At 33.4% G+C, this 12,481-nt stretch overlaps 1 protein-coding gene across 5 annotated transcripts in view; it reads right to left on the reverse strand.

Annotated features, from left to right (window-relative positions):
* The window catches only part of LOC125831693 (cyclic nucleotide-gated ion channel 1-like), a 65,386-nt gene that overhangs the window by 34,879 nt on the left and 18,026 nt on the right, over nucleotides 1–12,481 (reverse strand). The window contains exon 1 of one of the 5 annotated variants that reach the window (XM_049510875.1): nucleotides 11,376–11,422. The exons of 2 other annotated variants lie outside the window; for them this stretch is intronic. In XM_049510875.1, coding sequence (XP_049366832.1) covers nucleotides 11,376–11,407 — 32 coding nt within the window. In that variant the 5' untranslated portion in view covers nucleotides 11,408–11,422. Of the gene's footprint in view, nucleotides 1–896; nucleotides 973–3,076; nucleotides 3,127–11,375; nucleotides 11,423–12,481 lie in introns of those variants that run through there. 2 more of the 5 variants (XM_049510873.1, XM_049510876.1) reach the window with 2 other exon arrangements.

Consider the following 12,481-nt stretch of genomic DNA (forward strand, 5'->3'; position numbering starts at 1 on the left):
CTACTTTTACTATACTTCACAAGCCAAAGTAAAACCCAGTTTACAACACACACGAGATTAACCTACTAATCTCTTTCCTGAGTAATACACTATCACTCAATGAGCCAAAGCAATGTCTGCACTGCCCACTATACTAACCCAACTGATTAATGTAGACTTTGAAGTAAGACACTAAGTTTCCCACAACTAAGTTCTTACAATGATTCACCCAAGTTTGAAACGTTTCTATCACAAGCGAAACGATTCCTATAATATACGCACAAATACAGGCAATCAAAGTAATAGCTAATTCAGGAAGCAATAATACAATCTATTAGGTCCCTTGTTGTTTTGAAGCTTGAATATCTCTCTTTGAATGAATGAATGGATTTGTTGTTTGTTGTCTTGAATATATCAAATATCAAGAGTTAATACACATTGGACAAACAACCTCGTCCCTTCTGGTTGGTGTAGTACTCTGACGACCTCACCAACTTCTGACGCGAACAGCTTTCCAGTTGTATAGCATATGGTCCTGGACGAGCATACTCTGCAGAGGACCGGGTCCCTGCCTTTGTGAGGGAACATTAAGACTTATCAGTAACAGAGTTGTTACGAAGGAAGGGATTAGGAGTTTAATTCCTAGATTATAAGAGTTTGTAATATGAAGCTTTGACAGGTCTTGGTTTTCTCCCCCTTGAGCAAGGGGGTTTCCATGTAAAATTTCATGTATTTGATTTACTTTGAGTTATTATTTTCCGCATTATTATTCTGTCAAGGGACCTGGTCCATTGACTGATAGTGAACACATACATTCTATCAAATTCCTCAAGCGGGAAACTCGAATTATGTCATGAAGTTTATGTAAGCTTCTGCTAATGAAACTTTTATTGGTATAGGAGGCTGATTGTACTAACCTTACATATTTGTCCTGCTTTGGATTCATCATATTGAGCTTCTGTCCTATTGGATGCTCAGCAACTAGCTTACATTAACTACAAATATAAGGTGTTCAAATGAGAGAGCCTTAAATGCAAAAGCCAATAGTTCAAGTACCTCAACTTGTTCGGAACTGAGGCATAGTGATAATTGTTGTTGTTGTAATTACAGTTCGAGTACTAGAAAAATGAAAATTTACTGAACTCAATCTCTTCTACCAAAAAATTAAGAGAAATTTGTGCTTAATGCAACATGAACTTTCGAAATCAGAATATATATATAACAGTTTCAAGTGTTGGGATCGAAATAACCAGATGTTAGTCGGAGCTAATCTTGAAGATACAGAGATATTATAAATTGACATGGTTTAGGCAATTGACCTACATATGAGCAATTCACTGGTAAAAAAAGTTCAGAATACAAAAAATATTGAAAAAAAATAGTTCTTTATGTTATTAAGTGAGAAGGAAGATTCCTCAATTAATAGAAGTGCAATTTTTTTCCTCCGAGAAAAGGATTAGCCAAATATGAAAGAGACACCTTCAACTAGAACGAATCCAAATATGGTAAGAAAATCAGGATAAACATCGATCTAACATCAAGAACTACTGATACAAAAAGTAAAAAAGAAAAAATTCCAATAACTTAAAAGGAGAAAGTGAGAAACTTACATGGTCAAATGAACATAATTTGCAGCTAAATTACATGGGCATTGAATAATGAAGTGAAGTTTAGGACAAGTAGTATGTATATGTGTTCAATTTTTTCTGTTTAAGAAAGTTCCTGGAGATTGCTATGAAAAAGCAGCCCATTAATTTAATGGGAAGGAAGACACAAGTCACAAGTCAATGCAGAGTCTACAAAGATATTATTTCTTAATTTATGTAATTAGAGGTTTCGATTCTAGATATGGAGTCACCTTTGTGTTATTTTACCCACTCCTAACTCTTTAATGTTACAAGTTAACCTATTTGTTTCACTATATGATAATTTAACAAAAAATAATTATATAGTTTTTTTATGTAAAAAGTTAAAAACTATCTAACTCACACGGATTAAATCACGATCTACACTTCTACAAAATTTCTCCCAAACTTCATTAATCGATCACTCTCAACAAAATTGAGATTACTACTCTTCCAATGCTAAGAACAAAATTTAACAAGTTAAACTTTAACTTTTCCCATTATTAGATGTGCCATCAAAATTACTGTATTTTCCCATTATTAGATGTACTTTGACTTGCTGACTTTCTTTTTCAAAAGAGTCGTCTAAGGTATATTGTATTCTAATATAATATTCACTTTTTTGTTGGAAAAAAAAGAATTATGATAATGTTCATTTCTTTATGAAATTTATTTTTGTTTAAATATAGTATAGTATTTTGTCAGCTACTATCAATATTATATTTCTTTGAGCTTTAAATTATGGACTTTTGAATTCTTGAAATACGAAGAAATAGACATTAGTATTTGGATTGGAGATGATTGACAACACTTTTGGATCAAAATTTCTAAATTCATCATTATTGAATAAATTTTGAATATGAATTCATCATTATCAATTTATTTATTTTGTCATATCATATTTTTATGATAAATTTGGTTGATTGATTTTATAAGAAAAAATCATAAGTGGAGTGATCTTATTCTCTCCTTCGTGACACTATATCTTCCTGCAATGATTCATGATTGTGTTGTGCCATGATTAGGAGTTTGGGGTTGGTTCGAACACACAACACTAGTGTGGAAACCATTTATTCCACGAACCCTTCCTTACTACTAAGCCATCAATTAATTTTGTTAGGAGTTCACATATACATATATATAAATATGTACATAGTCGGAGCAAATCTTGAAGGGCGACAAACAATTCAATACAAAGATATAATAAATCAACATGGTTTGAACAATTCATTAGTAAAAAGAGATCAGAATACGAAATCCGAGAAAAGGATTATCTAATTATGAAAGAGATAGCACATATGACAAGTGTTTTGCCTTTCCTTCAAGTAAAACGAATCCAAATATGATAAGAAAATCAGAACAAATACTGAACATCAACAACTCATATAAAAGGAACTAAAACCAAACTATAGGAAAAGTATAAAAAAGAAGTTTGAACCTTGAGAAATGAACTTAAGCATAGAGAAACTTACATGGTGAAATGAACATAATTTGGAGATAACTTACATGGGAATTGAATTATGAAGTGAAGTTTAGGAGAAGTAATATGTATGTGTGTGTTCATTTTTTTCTGTATAAGAAAGTTCCTAGATATTGCTATGAAAAGGCAGTCATCTTATTGAGTTAATAGGAAGGAGGACTTGGTCTTTTTTCAGAAAACTGCAAAGACTTAGGTGGGACAAAAGTCACAAGTCAATGAACACATCTAGCAAAGATATTATTTTTACTTCATCCTTAATTAAAGGTCTCGAGTTCGAATCCTAACTATGAAAACATTCTTATTGTTAGGGAGCGCTCCCCCCCCCCGAATGGGGTCCTACACAGCACGAATCCGAAATAGTCAAAGCTCCAATGTAGGTACCAGACACCGGATGAAAAAAATAAAAAATAAAAAAAATATTATTTCTTCCTACTTTAATTGTTTCAAGCTTGGACCCTACTAGATATAGAAAGTCAAAATCGTCTTTATTAGAGATTTATTAAGAAGTGTTTTACCCTCTAGCCCCTGCTTCCGCACCAAAATTATCCCAATGTGAGATTTGCCAATTCTAATATGAAATTTAGTTGAGTTCTAATGTGAATATTAAACCGCCCATGAAAACCAAAAAAAAATATTGCTTTTTTCCCTTTTTAATAAGAGTTTGTTTGGAAGATTACCTTGTTATTAGATTTAGGTATGATTGAGTGTATTTATATATGGTTTGACATTTTGGTCTGGTAAGTAATTACTTTATTAGTAAAAAATTATTGAATTTAATTGAGAAGGTGTAGTTGTGTTTCAATTATTAAAATGACTTTTCAAATTCTTTCTTTATTCATTTTTAATAGTTCTTATATATACATGTATTTATCATACAATAACATTTATTTACACGCTCCTTCAATTTTTATTTATTTTTATAAATATTTGATATAATTACTAAACTAGTAATTTCCAAACAAGCCCTAAGAAATTTCCCTACATGCATGGTTGGGTCCCACATGTAATGCCATGAAAACTACGTACCACTTTTTCCATTATTTGATGTACTTTTACTTGCTGACTTTTCAAAAGAGTCGTCTAAAGGTATGTTGTTAACAATTTTCTAATCTAATAATGTTATTTAATATACTATTTACGTACTACTTTTCTTGAGGAAAAAAAAAAGATCATTTGAATATTCATTTCATATATGATGTGATCATTTCATGTACTTTATTATTTAAAAAATAAAGCACTCCCATCATTTTAAAAAGAATAATTTACTTTCTTTTTAAATCTTTCTTTTTCTATCAATTTATTTTAGCTTTTCATGTGACATATTATTTAAGGTCACAAATTCCTTTTCTTTTTGTTTTAAAAAAAAAATTAAGCCCAAGGTGGAAATATTAAAAAAAGCTTTGACCAAATGAAGCAAGGACATTTATAATAGGGGCGGACGTACATATCCTTGGGTTGGGTAAGGGGTGTCAAGCGACTAGGGGTGATAATTGGACGGGTCAAAATGAGTCAAGATCCAACTCAATTTAAATTTGTTTAGGTCAAAATGGGTTGGGTTAAAACGGGTTAGGTAACGGATTAGTAACCGGTGATAACCCAACCTATCCAATTTTTACTAAGTTTTAGTTGCTTTATTTGTTATTTTATAAGCTTTAATTAGTACCTAATAATTTTTTTTCTTTATTATAACTATATATAACATATAAAAAAAAATTAAAAAAGTAAAAAATTTGACAAGATTTCTCAAAAATCAATTTGGGTTACATATCAATTCATTTTTAATGGGTTGAATGAGTTGAGCTAACAAATGGGTGGGTCAATAACCAACCCAAACCTAAATGGGTTGGGTTGGGTCGGGTTGGCCGGTTGGGTTTAATTTTACCCCCGACACCCCTTTGTAGGAAAATTACATTGTATATAGAGGTTAAATTTTGATTTAATAAATGTATATACAAGTATTGACACATCTTGATCCAAATTAAAGGTTTAGTCTAGTCGTTAAGGTGTTATAAAAATTTCTTTGGAGGAGTTTTGGAGATAAAAGGTTGGGATAACTTGGTATGCTGAAGGAGACAGAAATATTAGATTCTTTCACTATCTAGTAAATGATACTTCATTTGTCCTATTTTCTGTGACATTGTTTGACTTGACATCATATTTAAGAAAAAAGGAACACTTCTGAAACATATATGGTCTAAAACAAAGCTTAGATATTTATATGGACGTAAATCATTTCATTAAAGATAAAAAAGAAAATTTTAAAGATAAATTATTTCTAAATATAGTACAATGACATTCTTTTTAGAACGGACTAAATAGAAAAGTGTACCACATAGAACGAAACTTAGGGAGTAGAAAAAAAAGACTCCAAATAAAAAATGTACTACTGACTCAGGAAATACATTATACAACATATTCCAACATCTCTAGTTAATTAGCCACACAACCTCATGAATCATATTTTCTCACTAAAATCTGGTTCAGCTGGTTTATGAAGCAGTAGAGGTAATGTGGGAGATGATTTGGTACCAGTTATATTGTTGCGTCGCAAGGCGCATAGCATATTAGCTGCAAACCTTGATGCATATATGGTAGCACCAAGACTTGGTGCATTTGTGCACTCTTTAGCTAATGTAGTCTGCAGTTTATCTTCTTCCTCTCTTAAGGATTTCTCGAGCTTATTCCTGCAGTGTCGACGCCATGCTACTTGTATAAAGTATGCACCCCATGTCCTCCATTCTTGTGAGTAGAACCTGAAATAGCCAAGTACATCATGAGTTTTAATTATTTTTTTTCGAGTGGTGCCATGTAGATATTATTTAAACACCTTCTTGAAATGGCAATCTACTTGTCCTTCCGGCTTCCGGGGCTTCTTTGTTTTTTAAAGCAAATTTACCACTAGACATTGTCTAGCGGTCTTTTATTAAACATAAGTCTTACCTTACTAATTCTAATGAAATACCTAACTTCTGCTACCTAACAAGCATGAAAAAAATAAGAGCTAGAGAGAACTAAGTATTTTATGATCAACACAGAGTTTGTAATACACTCCAAGATGATATTACAAATGAGAATGCTTAAATAATGTAAAACTATGTCAATCAAGAAGAAAGTTGAATTATCAGCCTCAAACTTTCTATTACAAAAGCATGAATAAAAAAAATTGATTGTCCATCAAAAGTAACTTGAAGTATTTTTCTCTTGTCTTCTTCTTCAAACCTATCCAACAACATTTTCCGGTGTTTTTTACTATTTTCTGTGATATGTAGGTATAGTTGAGAAAGGTGTGTTTTTTTACTTGATTAGCAACTAGAAAAGTGATCAAGATGGCAGAGAATCTGAAGAGGAGGAAGTTCACTTATGTCAGTTGGTGTTTTATATGTATGAGTGCAGTGAAGATGTCAACCATCTACTCATTCATTGTCTGATGGAATCGAGATTATGATGGGAGATTTTTACCTAGTTTTTTTTGGGTGATACTAGAGGTTATGGCCAGTTGGAGTTATGGAAGTAGGAGAAATCGTAGGGTGTGAAATTTGTGTTATTAGCTCTTATGTGGGTTGTTTGGAAGGAACGAAGTAGGAGAGAGCTTTTGAGGGAGTATAGAAGATTGAATGTTGTTTGTAGAAAAACATATATATTTAGGCTTTCTACTTTTTGGTGTACTACTTGTATACGAGCATGTTTTGTTTGCTCGAACATCAATATATTTTCAGTTTATCAAAATACCTCCCAAAATTTATACCATTTTGTTGTCTGAAGCAAATTGAAGCTTGTAATGAAATGGAACAAGGCCTTAAATAAACTTACTTGAAAGTATGTTGAAGTTGCTTGCCATGCAGACGTCCAAATTGTGAGACGACAAACTTGAGGTCATCAGCAGTGAGGGCAAAAGCTTCTATATCAGTTTCAGCCTTCACTGTTCTAGTCGAAACTGGAAGACTACTGGAGGAAGAATGACGGGTTATAGCCCATGTCAAAAGCTCCTCTCCATGGAAGTCACCAGCCTTGAGATGAGAAGAGTTGAAAAAGCCAGTCCTTCCACCATTTGTGGTAATAGATGACACTGCACCTCTCATTAGAAAGTGCATTTCTTCAACTGGTTCGCCTTCTCGGATTATGTAGCTCTTCTCCGTGAAGCGTGCTGGTTTCAGTCTGTCACACAACATATGCAGTGATTGTTCGTCCATTTGAGAAAATGCGGGAACCTGCATTATATACCAAACCAATGCAAAATTTAGTGCTTGTGGTAGGAAATATAGAAGTAGAATTCTTTGTTTTAGAGAATGCTCAAGTTTTATTAGGCTACTTAAGGTCATTTGAGATAATTACAATCATCAACTATGTCTATATTTATACTACTCAAAATATAAAATCAAAGGTCTTGTACAAATAATTAGATACATGTATAACAATTTACTGGATACATGTATTACAAACTCCTAAAAGACTTCTTGAAGAACTAAGAGACAATATTGAAAGACTAAACATCAAGATGTGAATGCATTAATTCCAACATGCTTGTTTGGAAGCATCATTATATAAATGACTTAAGTGTGTCATTCACGATAAAAAAGTTATTCCGATAGAGCTGTTCCGATATAAGGAGCAATTATGGATCATCAACACACCGTCTAAGAAGAAGTAGGAAGGGGTACACCTTTCTTTCTTATGTCTTAAGCACAAGAGATTTGTTCCAGTTTTGTCGAATGAGATATTTCACCAAGGATAAATAGCTAGCGCCTGACCAGGCTGTGGAAAAAGCCTCTTGCAGAAATGCAAGGTAAGGTTGTGTACAATAGACCCTTGTGTTCCGGCTCTTCTGCTATCCCTGCATATCGGGAGATGTGGTGCATTGGACATCCCTTTGTTGCAAGAGTTGATGTGATTCCTTACTAGTTTGGGCTTGATGTATAGTTGATTGATTGATTGAAAATACTTCATGTGGTTCGATAATGTTTCATTCAGATTTAATACTCCCTTTGTTTCATTTTATATGATACTCTTTTTTTTAGTATATTCCAAAAACGAATGATGCATCTCTATATTTCGGAACTCTTTTACTACAAACTTTCCATTTTACCTTAATGACACATGCTCATAGCCATAAAAATGTGATGACATGTCTAGGACTAAAAGTTCTATGGGTACTTTTCGAATATGCCAAAAGTTACTTGTTCTTTCTTAAACTCCATGTTTAGTCAAACGTCATCATATAAATGAAATGGAGGGAGCAACATTCTTTGATTGCTCAAGGTTCATGTTTCTTTACCAGATAAAACACCATTTCGACACAACACATGATGAAGTTGGACAGGGATAGCTATAAATGTGATTGATAAGTACTTACTCTATTGAGCGAAGACCAACAGAGATGTCGCTTTAAATTTCTCCTCAAGTCTCTAGGAAGATTTTGAATGAATGAATCTTCCTCAACTCCCTTGGTTTGTTGCCATTTGTACTGTTCATGTCTTCTGATTTGCTCTCTCAGATCGTCAGGAAGCAAGCGATTAGACATCCACTGTTCTACATCCCACCTCCTTGCTCTCATCTCTTCTACTCTAACCAGGTCAAATTGCAATAATTTCTGTTTCAAAAAACACCACACCAAAATTACTCTAAAGAGTTCAAACTTTAAGTGTTTTTTGTGATAGCTTAAACTTAAAGAGGAAAAGATGGAACTCAATGTTTATCAAGGCCATGCAGTTCTAAAGTTTTCTCTCTCAACCTATATTGCTCAGACTCTCCAAATTAAATGCAGCAGTACCCGTATCGGGTCCTCCAAAAATGATCCAATATTTTTGCAGAGTCTAAGCAACATAGTTGAACATTGTTTGATAAAGGGTGATTGTGCTAACCTGCATATTGCCAATAATCAAGGAAAACAAGATAAGCCCCATAATTGAGATGCAGATGGCGAAGATAATATCTCCATCGAAGGTGCTTGTCTTAAGGTTTTGGCCAAGAGAACTAAAACATGTAAGAAGAAATTTTAGCTTTTAACACAATCCAAAGAGAGTTACAGAATTATGGAAGTTACTCAACATGTAGAATTTGGTCATACATTCTTGAGAAGTCATCAAAATTGTTTAGCTACTTGTAAAAACTACATTAATCTGATAGGTGATAGTAGAAGAGTATATCTAGTCATGGTATGAAAGGACCGCTAATGATGAGTAAAAACTATATATATAATGACGTAACGCCTCAATATTTAACGACAGGCCAGATGCAACAGAGTAACCACTTGTGAGGAGGTTCCTCACGGTAAGGGGCACAGGAGATCGATAGTCATCTCAAGGCACATCACAAACTAAAGTTGGCTAGATTCCGTTACTTCAATGGAACTAATGGAATCCAAATATAATGTATCCTTACCATAAGAAAAGTAAACACACCTTAAGTTTCTCAGTCCCCACCAAAAGCAATACAAGAGTTTGGTCCGGAATTTTCTTTTTTCCACAACCTGAAACTGAAGAGCATCAAGTGCAATTCCAAAATCAAAGTCATTTTGATCTTTTATATCTTCTTGTTGCAGGAGAGGGCAAGAAGAATTCAGTAAAAAAGTATTTCCATTCATTTTTCCTCCACAATGTAAGTAGTCTGACAAACAGTTGGGGATCTTGTTACACGCACTACGCCAGCATGCATCTTGGCGTTCTATTGAGAACAGATACCAAAAGGCTCCAGTTACCTGAGATCACACATTTAATTTGCACCTATTTAAGCGGATTTTTGTTCAAGAATGAAATGTCCATATCCCTGACTAGTTAATTTTCAAAGAAACATTTGACTTAAATTCTTTTTTTTGGGGAGTTTCACACCCCAACTATCAGTAGTTCCCTTTTCCTACCTAAACTATCATCATCTACTCAACTAGGTGTGTTTTAATACATTGATCGTGATAGTTCAGATAGGAAAAGGGAACAACTGATAGTTCAGGTGTGAAACACGCGAAAAAGTAATAGTTTCGGTGTGTGTTTTATCATTATCTCTATCTTTTATGTAATGTTGATTCATCTATTTGTTGAAAGGGAACTTACATTACTGCACCACATGAAGAGGAAAAGGTAAAAAACAGCTCCACCCCATGTACTTCCACTAAAGAAGCCTGTAGTCCTTTCTACTTCTTTGTACAATGGAATAATTCTAAAAAGTCTTGGAGCATATTGAGCAAAAACTACAATCTTCAACATTTCTGTCGTCGCCAGAGAAATGGGGCCATTCATGTTGGGAGCGATAATCAATATCACAATCTGCACAAAAACAAGGTTATATCATACTCTCTTACGTTAAGAGAATGCTAAAAAAACACAAGCTTTTGAGGACACGAACCTGTGGGAGTGGAAGGACTGCTACAACGTCAACGACGAAATAAGATAGCAAATATCGCTTGGCTATAGCAGAGGAATAGTCAATCAACTTACCCCTTCCAAAATCTCGAGAAGAAGGAGCAATGAAGCCAGTACGAAATTTCAAGATAATGTGAAAGATATAGAAAAGATCAGTGATAGAACGCAGAACGCAAGCAGTGATCTTTAACGTCTTGTCCAAATCTAGGCACTTATTTTTGTTATCAATGACAGGAATGTAGAAGAATAATGGATCAAGTGACACAGCAAATACACAAACCAATATACATACTTTGTTCCATTTCTGAAGAAACTGACCCTGAGGATCAAGAACTTTCTTGTTTGATGCAACCCATGGTTTTCTGACATGAAATGGCCTAATATTCGATGAACTTTTATGGTCAATGCTGAAGGATGATTGTTCCGACTTCCGGTCCTCAAACCTAAGTATATTTAAAACCATCAAAAGGATTAATGCAAATCTAAACTTACAAGAAAGATCAAGTAAAGGTCTAAGATTCTTTCTGTTCTTCAATTCCTGTTGAGGTTCTATATTGTTTTTTTCATTGATTAATTTACTATTTAGAGTTAATAATACATAAACATGTCATCTAACTTGACTTCAACTTGCATTTGTGCCCTCCAACTCTGGATGTGGTAAACATTTAAACTTGTATAAAGTTGAACAAGTAGACACACATGTCCTATGTGACATAATACATGTAGGACTGCAAATTGTTATGTAGGATGCCACGTATAACGTTATATACATGTTTAAGTGTCTACTTGTGCAGACCCAAAGTTGGAGGATATAAATGCCAGTTGAGTCTAAGTTAAAGGGCATTTTTATGTATTATGCCAACTCGAATTATATCATGAAATTTATGTAAGCTTCTGCTAATGGAGCTTTTCTTGGTATAGGAAGCTGATTGTACTAACCTTACATATTTGTCCTGCTTGGGATTCATCATATTGAGCTTCTGTCCTATTGGATGCTCAGTAACTAGCTTACATTAACTACAAAAACAAATATAAGGTGTTCAAATGAGAGAGCCTTAAATGCAAAAGCCAATAGTTCAAGTATCCCAACTTGTTCGGGACTGAGGCATAGTAATAGTTGTTGTTGTTGTAATTACAGTTCAAGTACTAGAAAAATGAAAAATTATTGAACTCAATCTCTTCTACCAAAAAGTCGAGGGAAATTTGTGCTTAATGCAACATGAACTTTCGAAATCAGAATATATATAGCAGTTTCAAGTGTTGGGATCAAAATAACCAGATGTTAGTCGGAGCTAATCTTGAAGATACAGAGATATTATAAATTAACATAGTTTAGGCAATTGACCTACATATGAGCAATTCACTAGTAAAAAAATGATCAGAATAAGAAAAATATTGAAAAAAATAGTTCTCTATGTTATTAAGTGAGAAGGAAGATTCCTCAATTAATAGAAGTACAATTTTTTTCGTCCGAGAAAAGGATTAGCCAAATATGAAAGAGACACCTTCAACTAGAACGAATCTAAATATGGTAAGAAAATCAGAATAAACATCGATCTAACATCAAGAACTACTGATATAAAAAGTAAAAAATAAAAAATTACAATAACTTAAAAGGAGAAAGTGAGAAACTTACATGGTCAAGTGAACATAATTTGCAGCTAAATTACATGGGCATTGAATAATGAAGTGAAGTTTAGGACAAGTAGTATGTATATGTGTGTTCATTTTTTCTGTTTAAGAAAGTTCCTGGAGATTGCTATGAAAAAGCAGCCTATTAATTTAATGGGAAGGAAGACACAAGTCACAAGTCAATGCAGAGTCTATATGGAGTCGCCTTTGTGTTATTTTACGCACTCCTAACTCTTTTTGTTTCACTATGATAATTTAACAAAAAATAATTATATAGTATTTTTATCTAAAAACTATCTGACTCACACGGATTAAATTACTATCTACACTTCTACAAAATTTCTCCCAAACTTCATTAATCGATGACTCTCAACAAAATTCAGATTACTACTCTTTCAATGCTAAGAACAAAT

This window comes from Solanum verrucosum, unplaced genomic scaffold, assembly GCF_900185275.1.
Source record: "Solanum verrucosum unplaced genomic scaffold, falcon-dt-bn FXZP01000049.1, whole genome shotgun sequence".
Lineage (NCBI taxonomy): Eukaryota > Viridiplantae > Streptophyta > Magnoliopsida > Solanales > Solanaceae > Solanum > Solanum verrucosum.